This window comes from Oryx dammah, unplaced genomic scaffold (assembly GCF_014754425.2).
Source record: "Oryx dammah isolate SB20612 unplaced genomic scaffold, SCBI_Odam_1.1 HiC_scaffold_21, whole genome shotgun sequence".
Classification (NCBI taxonomy): Eukaryota; Metazoa; Chordata; class Mammalia; order Artiodactyla; family Bovidae; genus Oryx; species Oryx dammah.
In genome coordinates this window covers 53124299-53136141 of record NW_024070205.1, presented here as the reverse complement: position 1 = coordinate 53136141, position 11843 = coordinate 53124299, and the positions used below count along the sequence as shown (strand labels likewise).

Below are 11843 nucleotides of genomic sequence, written 5' to 3'. Positions count from 1 at the left end.
GGGGCGGGGCCTCGGGACTCCGCCCCGGCCTGCGTCTCCTCTCCCGCCCCTCCGCCGCCGGCTGACAAGAGTTGCCGAGCGGCCGCCTTCGCTTTCGCCTCCGCCGGGGAGGAGAGTGGATAGGAGCGAGAGGCCGCCGCTGGCCCGTGAGCCGCCGCCATGGGGAACCGCGTTGCGCGGGAAGACTTCGAGTGGGTCTACACCGACCAGCCGCACGCCACTCGGCGCCAGGAGATCCTGGGTGAGGCTCGGGCCCGCGCCCCGTTATGTGCGTGCGCGGCCTCCCGCCACCTGGACGTGCCTTCCCCGCGGCGGCCCCTGCGCGCCCGAGGCCCGTTAAGAGCCCGCTCCCGGCCGCGTCCCGCCGCCGCCCGGGTCCAGGGCCGGCTTGTGAGGGAGGGATTCCCCCGCGCGCCCCCGCCCGGCCGCGCGGACCCGAACCTTCGACGGGGGAGGCACAGGCGCGCCCCCGAGCGCGGGCGTCCGTCGGGGACAGGGTTTGCTTACGGCGGGGTCCCCTCGGCCAGACCGCGCTCGGGTAGATCCTCTCGCCCATAGATATTCGTGCTGCCGGTGGGCGCAGTGATCTCCTTTCCCTTCTCCCTCCTCCCTTCCCCGTCTCCCCCTTCCCCCGCCTCTTTCTCTTCCTCTCCCTTCTTCCTCTGCCCGGCGGCCCCGGGCGAAGCCAGGCTGCGAGCGTGTGCGAGGCAGGGCGTGGTCCCGGAGCATCTAGAGGCCCACACGCGGGGCGCGCGGGCGCTGGCCGACGCCCGCTAGCGATCGTGGCGCCGGCGGCTGCAGCCTTGGGCCCAGGGAGGGGGCCGGTGGTATCCGACCCATTTGTCCCCAGGGGCCTTTCGGACCGGAAGGGTAACCTTTCCAGGGCCTGGGTCCGGGTGCTCACGCTGATCTCGTGAATCCTCACAAATAAGGCTGGGATGCGAAAGGGGCAGATTCATGTTTATTTTTCATCCATCACAGGTTTTTTTTGGACGAAAAGGCTGTGTGGAAGGCTTGCCAAGATTAGCCTTCTGGTTCCCTGACTGCTAATTTAGGGCCTTTACACAAGGTTAAACTAGGCCCTAACAACTCTCTGGAGGTGTCAGGCGCTCAGCTGTTTGCAGCTTCTATATTATATAGAGAATTCTCTCATCTCTTCCAGGGTTGTGTTAGGTACTGTGTTGAGTGCTTTACAAACATTACCCAATTTAATCTTCCCAGTGACTAGGTCGATGTTACCCCTATTTTAAAGATGTGGTAGGAGTGAATAACTGTTAGAGGGGCATTCTGATCTGGGTTAGATTCTACCACAACGTTTGCTCTTGTTTTGAAAATCTGGAAACTAATGGGTGGCAAGTTGAATAGGAGGAATTATTTCTAATACAGAGTATCCGCCTAGTTTTTCTTGTCAATATCCATTCGCCAAGTGAAAAGAAAAGGCAAGTCCCTGCTCTTTGCTGGAGTAAGGGAGAAATGTCATGTTTTCACAAAAGGAAAGGAATTAGACCTTTAAAAACTTCCATAGTCGAGCAGACTTCAGAGTTGGCAGTTGAACACCAGTTCACCTTCTCCAGATTGCCGGCGTCCTGGATAAAGCAACTGTTGCTTTCCAACCAATACTTGTCTCTCAAGTATTAGCAAACAGTGGAACCTGAGTTGGGTAACACGTGATCATATAACTAATAAATGGATGAATCTAGATTTAAACCCATATCCTTCTGACACTAGGGACTATACTCTGTTAAATAAATTTATAAATTGTAAAAAAAAAAAAAAAAGCATTAGTAGATCCTGTTGAAATGGATTTTAAAAAATCGAATAAATAAGCTGGGAGTGTGAACATTTGTAGTTGCTATTAAGGCTACCGCTTTAAGAGACTTTGGTTCTTGGATGCTTTCTTTACTATTTTTAATCAAAATGTGTATTTTGCAAATCACACATAAGAGATGGCATATAGTACATTTTAATCTATGACTAATCAATACATGCATAAGAATAATCTGGTCTTCACTCTGTAAAAACCAATGCCTGAATACCGGAACGTAGCTATCTGTTTAATATTCAGAAAATCAAAGAAATGAAAAGGTGTTTGTCCATGCTTATCTCAACATGAACCTTTTTTCCACAAACTTATTATCACTGGACCATTTCACTTGGAAAGTAAAAGGACTACAATATTTACCGATGAAGATACCAATCATTTTCCCTGCAGGTGTAAATACTGCTCAGTGTTCCATTTCAGCGGTGGAGATGGAATAACTTCAGAAAAGATAAGAATCTGGAAATTTGTAATTATACTTAAATGAGATATTTTTTAAATGTGTCAGGTTTTGACAGGGAGAGAGGCACAAGAGAACATGGATATGATAACAGCCAACATCCATACACTAAATTTACAAAATTTATGTACAAAACTAATGAAAGCTATTGACTGGACCATTACTATTGTTGTTTAGTCGCTCAGTCATGTCCCACTCTCTGCAACCCCATGGACTGTAGCCCACCAGGCTCCTCTGTGCATGGGATTTCCCAACAAAGCTTACTGGAGTGGTTTGCCATTTCCTTCTTCAGGGCATCTTCCCCACCCAGGGATTGAGCCTGCATTGACAGGCAGATTCTTTACCACTGAGCTATCAGAAAGTGAAAGTGAAGTGAAAGTAAAAGTCTCAGTAGTGTCTGACTCTTTGCGACCTCATGGGCTGTACAGTCCATGGAATTCTCCAGGCCAGAATACTGGAGTGGGTAGCCTTTCCCTTCTCCAGGGGATCTTCCCAACCCAGGTCTCCCTCGTTATAGGCGGATTCTTTACCAGCTGAGCTACGAGGGAAGCCCAAGAATACTGGAGTGGGTAGCCTATCCCTTCTCCAGCGGATCATCCCAAGCCCAGGAATTGAACTGGGATCTCCTGCATTGCAGGCAGATTCTTTACCATCTGAGCTATCAGGGAAAGGACGATTACTAGTAGGTCATATAATTGCAAGAAATGTTCCTTTTACTGCTGTACTTCTGCTGGGAAACATCTTTTTTTTAAACTGTCTTATTAAGATATAATTCACAAACTGTAAAGTTCCCCCTCCCCCTCCCCTTTTTTGTTTTTGCCCTTGCTGCATAGCATGTGGAATTTTAGTTTTCTGACCAGAGATGGAACCTGAGCCCCCTTCATTGGAAGTGCAGAGTCTTAATCACTAGATCACCAGGGAAATCCCAAAAGCTCACCAATTTAAAGTGTACAATTCAGTGGGGTGTGTTTGTTTTTTTAAAAATATATATTCACAGTTTTAAACTATTCAGTTCAGTAAGCTCTTGTCACCCCAAGAAGAAACCCTATACTCATTAGCATTGAGTATATCCTTCACTCACACTGCCCAGTCCTGGGCAAACACTAATCTTGCTGTTTCTGTGGATTTTTCTGTTCTAGACATTTCTTTTGAATGAGGTCATAATACTTGGTCTTTCATGAATGACTTCTCTCACTTAGCACAATGTTTTCAAGCTTCACGCGTGTTGCAGCATGTATCAGTACCCCATTCCTTTTTTTAGCCAAGTAATTTTTGTGACTTCCCTGGTGGCTCAGAGGTTAAAGCATCTGCCTGCAATGCGGGAGACCTGGGTTCGATCCCTGGGTCGGGAAGATCCCCTGGAGAAGGAAATGGCAACCCACTCTAGTATTCCTGCCTGGAGAATCCCATGGCCGGAGGAGCCTGGTGGGCTACAGTCCACTGGGTCGCAAAGAGTTGGACACGACTGAGCGACTTCACTTACTCACTCACTCAATTTTTGTGTATGGTGTAAGATAGAGATCCAATTTTATTCTTTTACATGTGGATGACCAATTGTTCCAGCACCATCTGTTGAAAAGACTATTCCTTCTCCTGTTTAATTATATTGGCATCCTAGTGTTGATTTTTTATATACTATTAGACCTGCAAAACGTGTTATCTTCTATCTTTTGTCAGATATGTCCATTTAATCAAATTTGATTTAAACTAAAAATGCTGGAGCTCTAAATAGAAATAACATTTTAATACAAAAGAATTACTACTTATTCACCAATTAACTGAATACTTTGTTATTTTATGTTTGAACAACTGTTGGAAGGGCCCATATTTAAATGAAAGACTTATTTGAGCTTTTCATTTATCCAGGATAGTTAGTTTTAGACTCAAAACCCATAAGATTACTTTTTTTGACCCATTGCCTACAAAATTGTTAACATTGATGAAATGGACTAACAGCAAGAAAGATGAGAAGTTAGGGATAAGAGAGGGGAAGGAAAGGAACAAGAAGAATTACCTTGAATTAACCCAACCCTTATATATGTAAAACTGGACTTACCTTTCTGTCCTGCATTTTAAGCTAGAATTCTTCATTTCACTTTTAGAGAAAAGGTGAGGCTGCTCCTCTTCTTTTTGCTGTGCTGGGTTAAACATACTTGCCAACCCACAAAACCAAAGTGTATCTGGGCTTCCATTATCTGGAGTGGCAGGATACGAAGAAGAATCTGCATTTGCCTCTAGGCGATATTTCCCTGAAATGCAGAGGTTTTTATTACTAGCATATTCCATAATACTTGGTTAGGTATTTGCCTGTGAAGTCAACAAATAATCTAACACAAATTAGCATTGTTCAGTTCTAATGCAGAAGGAAAGAAAGAGGCATTGTGAATCAATAGAGTTCTTTAGAATTTACACTAATTTGAGATAACTAGAAGTCTACATTGGCAGAAATTTATACATCTAAACGTCTGAAAATACGGAATTGGTTAGAAGTTACAACAAACTGGCAAGTAGAAGTGACTTAGTCAGTATAAGGAAATTATAAAACCCAAGTCAGATCAGTTTATCAGACTATGAAGAGTGAAAAGGGAACTAGATAACATTTATTCATGCTGTGACTATCTTTCTGTTAATGTATGAGGGTCTAGATTTTGAGGCTCATTTTTTCCTACAAAAATTCGTTGTGACATGATATTTAGTAACTTTACTGTTAGAATATACTTCTTCCCAGGGCTTCCCTGACAGTCTAGTGGTTAAGATTTCGCCTTCCACCCTGGAGGAGGGCATGGCAACCCACTCCAGTATCCTTGCCTGGGCCCTGGACAGAGGAGCCTGGCAGGCTACAATCCAGGGTTGCAAAGAGTCAGAAAGGACTTAGAACCCATGCATACTCTATTTAAAGAAAAAAAAAGACTTCCAATGCAGGGGGTGTTGGTTCCATCCCTAGTTAGAGAGCTAAGATGAAACAGAAGTGGTATTGTAACAAATCCAATAGACATTAAAAATGGTCCACATCAAAATATACCTATTTTTAAAAAAGAATATACCCCTTCCCTATAGTAGATGAATATTTGATAGTCTCAAAGAGCATATGATTTGGAAAAAATGATTTGATGTGTAAATTGATATTAGTTTAATTGCAGAACTGTTATGCACTTTTTTCAGTCTGATTTTTTTGTTTTTTTCCTTACAGCAAAGTATCCAGAGATAAAATCCTTAATGAAACCTGATTCCAACTTGATATGGATTGTAATTATGATGGTTCTCACTCAGCTTGTTGCATTTTACTTAGTAAAGGACTTAGACTGGAAATGGGTCCTGTTTTGGGCATATGCCTTTGGCAGCTGCATTAATCATTCAATGACTCTGGCTATTCATGAAGTTTCCCACAACAGTGCCTTTGGCCATTGCAAAGCTATGTGGAATCGTTGGTTTGGAATATTTGCCAATCTCCCTATTGGTGTCCCATATTCAATTTCCTTTAAGAGATATCACATGGATCATCATCGATACCTTGGAGGCGACGGCATCGATGTGGACATTCCAACCGACTTTGAAGGCTGGTTCTTCTGTACTACTTTCAGAAAGTTTATATGGGTCATCCTTCAGCCTCTCTTTTATGCTTTTCGACCTCTGTTCATCAACCCCAAACCAATCTCTTATCTGGAAATAATCAATACTGTGATCCAGATCACTTTTGACATCGTGATTTACTATGTTTTGGGAGTTAAATCTTTAGTCTACATGTTGGCAGCCTCCTTACTTGGCCTAGGTTTGCACCCGATTTCTGGACATTTTATAGCTGAACATTATATGTTCTTAAAAGGACATGAAACTTACTCATATTATGGGCCTCTGAATTTACTCACCTTCAATGTGGGTTACCATAATGAACACCACGACTTTCCCAACATTCCTGGAAAAAGCCTTCCCCTGGTAAGTAAAGGATTTTATACATGTTCTTATTTCTGGTGGTTCTGTGATTACAATTAGTCTTGACTTGCTCATTTAAAATGAAATGTAGTATATTTTGTCCATCTAGGCAGTTCATCAAAGAAAACAGCAAGAGTCTTAAAAGTCATGAGTTGGGCAGCCTAACTTTACAGAGCTCACTGTCCTGGATCCCTAAGCCTTGTGGTGACACGTAGGTTTAGAATGTTGCAGGGGTGGGGCGGGTCTGTAGAATCAACTGACATGTAAAATAATTCAGAAATGGAAAATGAAATTCCCTCTGTGGAGGGAGCAAAAATTCACATAACCTTTATTACTGTTAAACTGAATACGCTTAGCTAAAGTTTATGTTGGTTTATTGTGAAATACAGATACCTCCATAATTGCTCTGCAAAATAAGTGAATGTCCGTTTCCAGTGGTGCAGACTTCCCACAGGCAGGGACCATCCGTTTCCCATCACAGTAGACTTTTATCTTACTGCTTGTGGAGTAAATGAAAGGCAGCATATTGACACTCATCCTTTCATCCTTCCCCAAAGGATAATCCTCTGCAAACTTCAGTTATATTTCTGATGAATTCTCTTATTAGACTTTCCATCATCAGAATGGATAGCTTTTACAGTTCCATTACCAAAAAATGTTTCTGTAATTCTAAAAAGGGGAAGTTGTAGGAGATGTAGTATCAGTTTTTCTTGATTTTTTACTTTCTTAGCTGTGATATTAAGGAAACCATAACCAGATATTTTATGCTAGCATATTTACTCACCCAAATTTTATAGATTTCCTCTTAAGTTTTTAACTGTTTGCTGTTTACAAACTTGCACACAACATGAGAACTAAATATAACATTTGATTATTGATTGGATTACTAGTTGAGGAAAGAAAAATCTAGAAAGGACATTGAGTTAGTGGGGAAGTTTTGAATATGAACCACATAATAGTAATATTGTGTCAGTGTTAAGTTTCTTGGGTGTGGAATGGTATTATGGTTTTGTTGGGAAATGTCCTCGTTTTGGGGCTTCCCAGGTGGCTAAGTGGCAGAGAATCCGCTTGCCAGTGCAGGAGATGCAGGTTCGATCCCTGGGTTGGGAAGATCCCCTGGAGGAGAAAATGGCAGCCCATCCCAGTATTCTTGCTAGGAAAATCCAGCAAGAGGAGCCTGGCGGGCACCAGTCCATGGGGTTGCAAAGACTCAGACATGACTGATCACATACCTTTTTCTTAGGAGATATGTGTTGAATATTTAGAGTGAAATAGTCAGGGTAAGTTTTCACATAACATCTGCAACTTCTCTTTCAGCGAAGAGCAGAGTATGTGGTCTGTATCATGTATGGGGAGAGAGAGAGAAAGTAGCTGTGGCGTAGTGTTAATTGGTGGATCTAAATGAAGAGCATATGGGTGATGGTTTTGTTGTTCTTTCAGCTTTTCTGTTGGGTTTGCGTTTTTCAAAATAAAATGGGGAAAATCACCACACAGCTGGCTGAAAACAGTTTTGGACCTGGTGTGATGTGCCAGTGTGGCCACTTTGTGTCATTCTGGTTGGAGAGTGTGCCCGCCTTTGCTCACCTCTTCCCTGCCTAGGAAAGTACATTTTTGTATTTTTAAAAGATTAGGGCTTCTCAGGTGGCTCAGTGGTAAAGAATCTGCCTGCAGTGCAGGAGACACAGTTTTGATCCCTGGGTCAGGAAGATCCCCTGGAGAAGGAAATGTCAACCCACTCCAGTATTCTTGCCTGGGAGATCTCATGGACAGAGGAGCTTGGTGGGCTACAGTCCATGGGCTCACAAAAAAGTTGGACATGACATGGTTTAAGGAGAAAGCTGGTCATCTTTGAACAAAATAATTCACTTTTTCCAACATAAGCCACATATTTTGACTTGTAATTTTCTTGAGCAGTCCGTAAACTGAAAACTTGGGTCAGCTCAAACATTACCTGCTCATGGTTCATCAGTGAGAATTTATTTCCCACTCCATTCCACGCATAGCTGAACTAACAGACATTCTCAGAGTTCTCTGGTGTTCCTTTCCTGCCTGTTCTATTGTGTATACCGAGAAGTACCTTGTTCTGCAATAGTTGTGTTGCAGTAATTATGTTGCATGTAACAATCACATGGTTAGTTAATAGATATGCATAACAAGGTTTCTTTCAACATCTTTATTGAAATGTAACTCATAGATACAATTCATACACTTAAAATGTACAATTCAGTGGTTTTTAGATTGTTCAGAGTCTTACAAACATCACTGCAACCACATTTTGTTGAAATCAGTGTTTTATTCTGCCCTAACTAGTCTTGCTTGCTAATCACACTGGCAGTAGTCATTTATTAAAAAAGACATGCTCAACTTGAGGTGGCTGAATTGTACACTTGATAAGTGATTAATTTCTAACTGGCATGCCACAATAATTGATCAGTATTTGCAGGCAGTTTCCTTAATGGCAGCATCAAGTGGTGCCTTTAAACCCTGCAATGCCAGTCATTCAGTATGGCATTTAAAAAACATCAAGTTGATTGGATTGCAAGTATTTGTTGTTAAAAGATGGCGAGTGCCACATTTACAAGTAAGCTAGTAAACTACAAGTAAATTTACAAGTAAACTAATCCCTCAGAGCTTGTTGAAAAGAGTCAGTAATCCTAGAGGGTCAAGGATGGTTTATTCCCAAAACGTAAACTGCTTTCTGTTTAGAATTCCCAAAGCTGCTGCTGTTACTTATTTATTTGAGAGGCAGGTAGGAGAAAGTCTCATGGTTTCTTTTCTGAGTGTGCATGTCAGACATCCATCTGTCATCTTTAATAGGACTCTGTTAACACTCATTATTCATCTTGCTGTATTTTTTCCCTTCTAGGTGAGGAAAATAGCTGCTGAGTACTATGACAACCTCCCCCACTACAATTCCTGGATAAAAGTGCTATATGATTTTGTGACGGATGATACAATAAGTCCCTATTCAAGAATGAAGAGGCATCGGAAAGGCAACGAGGTTCAGGAGTAAATGTCATTAAGACCAAAGGAACTCCTCTCTGAAACTTGATCATAACTGAGAAAGTGGAATTTTTGCATTGTTAAATTAAGACCAACTATGTTTAGAAGCTGCCCTCATACAAATTCAGAGTATGATCTTCATGGTGTCAAGAAGCTAATCTGGCTTTAAAGAGTCAGTCTGTCTGCGCAGTGTTCAGCTTTACTCATTATATTACCACTGTGGTGGATGTTTTCACTTAGGTCTGACCCTTTGTAAGCATATCATAAAAAAAGCTTTTAAAAAGCTATTTCTAGTATGTTGTTTTCACTATAAGGATTTACTTTATTAAAATAGCTAATAAACTGAGCTATTAATCACAAATAGTGTTTATCACTTTTTAAAAAAATTGACTATCTTTACACTATAATCACAGACTGGGGTGAGCTTACTGAGTCTAGCACAAGCTTACTCATAAATAAGGACATTATTGAATTCAATCATGTCCAACAACTCAACTTCCTTTTCTGTGTGGACTCTCAGATTAGAAGTAGCTTTACGTATAGTTTTATGTCATTTCATTTCAGCAGAAACTGGTTGGGTCTGAATGTAGATGGCTAGTGTCAAGTAGCCAGTATTGGGGGTTGTTAGGCTGGCATTCCTGGTGACCTAAAACATCACTCAGGTATATTTATTGTAATACATGAACTATTTTAAATGTAATCTTCAGTATCGAAGTCAAATAGTCTACAATTTGTACACAACACCAACCCTCCAGTGTACTGAAGACAAGATACTATAAAATTCCTACTTGTGTAATTCTCAGCTGTATTACACTTTTGCCTACTGGTAGTGAAAAGCACAATACTTACTCTCAAAAGGATTGGTTTTTCACAGACCTGATTTTGAGGGACAAAGTACACATTTAGAGTCATAACGGAACCAACATTGCGAGTCAGATGTACACGCTGAGTCAAGTAAAGGTGTCTGCCTACCAACAAGTGTGATGCTAAGTGGGCCCTATGTTCTCACTGAACCCTCCACTTCCCTTGCCTGTACAACTCTGGCTGCAGCTGCCACAGGTGGCAGTGCCAGACCAGTGCTGAAAGCCCCTAGATCTCCCGCCAGGTCAGCCCTCGGTCCCATTTTCTGCTGGGTCTGGAGAGGGGTGCCTCGTCCTTACCCAAACCTGTTGGTTCCTCTTGCTTGGTGGAGGTTTCAGCTTCCTAGCGTCTCTGGGCCAGTCTGGCTCTCATCTGCAAACTATGGCCATTCTTTCTCTCACTGGCAGTGACTTTTCCAAAGAGACACGGAGGAATAGCGGGTACGGGGAGGGCATAGGAAGGCTGGGCTGCAGAGCCTTGAAGGCACAAGGACAGGTCCTGAGACAAGGTTCTGTGGCTTTGCCCACATTCACCCTTCTGCCTTCCTGGCCTGTGTAGCTTGTCCTTCAGGCTCACACTAGTATTCAATAGCCCAGCCCCCTTCTCATCCGGTCAGGTGCCACTTTTGGACTCCAACCAATGCTTACCTCATTTGTGCTTCAGTCACTCAGTCGTGTCCGACTCTGCGACCCCAATGACTGCAGCACACCAGGCCTCCCTGTCCATCACCAACTCCTGGAGTTTACTCAAACCCATGTCCATTGAATTGGCGATGCCATCCAACCACTTCATCCTCTGTTGCCCCCTTCCCCTCTCGCCTTCAATCTTTCCCAGCATCAGGGACTTTGCAGATGAGTCAGCTCTTCACATCAGGTGCCCAAAGTATTGGAGTTTCAGCTTCAACATCAGTCCTTCCAATGAACACCCAGGACTGATCTCCTTTAGGATGGACTGGTTGGATCTTCTTGCAGTCCAAGGGATTCTCAAGAGTCTTCTCCAACACCACAGTTCAAAAGCATCAATTCTTCAGCGCTCCGCTTTCTTATAGTCCAGCTCTCACATTCATACATGACCACTGGAAATCATAGCCTTGACTAGACGGACCTTTGTTGGCAAAGTAACGTCTCTGTTTTTTAATATGCTGTCTAGGTTGGTCATATTGGAGAAGGAAATGGCAACCCACTCCAGGGTTCTTGCCTGGAGAATCCCAGGGATGGGGGAGCCTAGTGAGCTGCTGTCTATGGGGTCACACAGAGTAGAACACGACTAAAGTGACTTAGCAGGTTGGTCATAACTTTTCTTCCAGAGAGTAAGCGTCCTTTTATTTCATGGCTGCAGTCACCATCTGCAGCAATTTTGGAGCCCCCCAAAATAAAGTCTGCCACGGTTTCCACTGTTTCTCCATCTATTTGCCATGAAGTGTTGGGACCAGATGCCATGATATTAGTTTTCTGAATGTTGAGCATTAAGCCAGCTTTTTCACTCTCCTCTTTCACTTTCATCAAGAGGCTTTTTAGTTCTTCACTTTCTGCCACAATTGTGGTGTCAACTGCATATCTCAGGTTATTAATATTTCTCCCAGCAATCTTGATTCCAGCTTGTGCTTCATCCAGCCCAGTGTTTCTCATGATGTACTCTGCATATAAGTTAAATAAGCAGGGTGACAATATACAGCCTTGACGTACTCCTTTCCCTATTTGGAAACAGTCTGTTGTTCCATGTCCAGTTCTAACTGTTGTTTCCTGACCTGCATACAGACTTCTCTAGAGT

The 11843-nt window shown here is 42.9% G+C and overlaps 1 protein-coding gene across 1 annotated transcript; it reads left to right on the top strand.

Annotated features, from left to right (window-relative positions):
- Nucleotides 1-13: 13 nt before the first annotated feature.
- On the top strand, nt 14-9514 carry DEGS1 (delta 4-desaturase, sphingolipid 1). Its single transcript, XM_040263697.1, has 3 exons — nt 14-241; nt 5470-6212; nt 9076-9514. Exons 1-3 carry the CDS (start codon nt 160-162, stop codon nt 9220-9222), a joined length of 972 nt encoding a protein of 323 aa, XP_040119631.1. The 5' UTR covers nt 14-159; the 3' UTR covers nt 9223-9514.
- Nucleotides 9515-11843: the final 2329 nt, after the last annotated feature.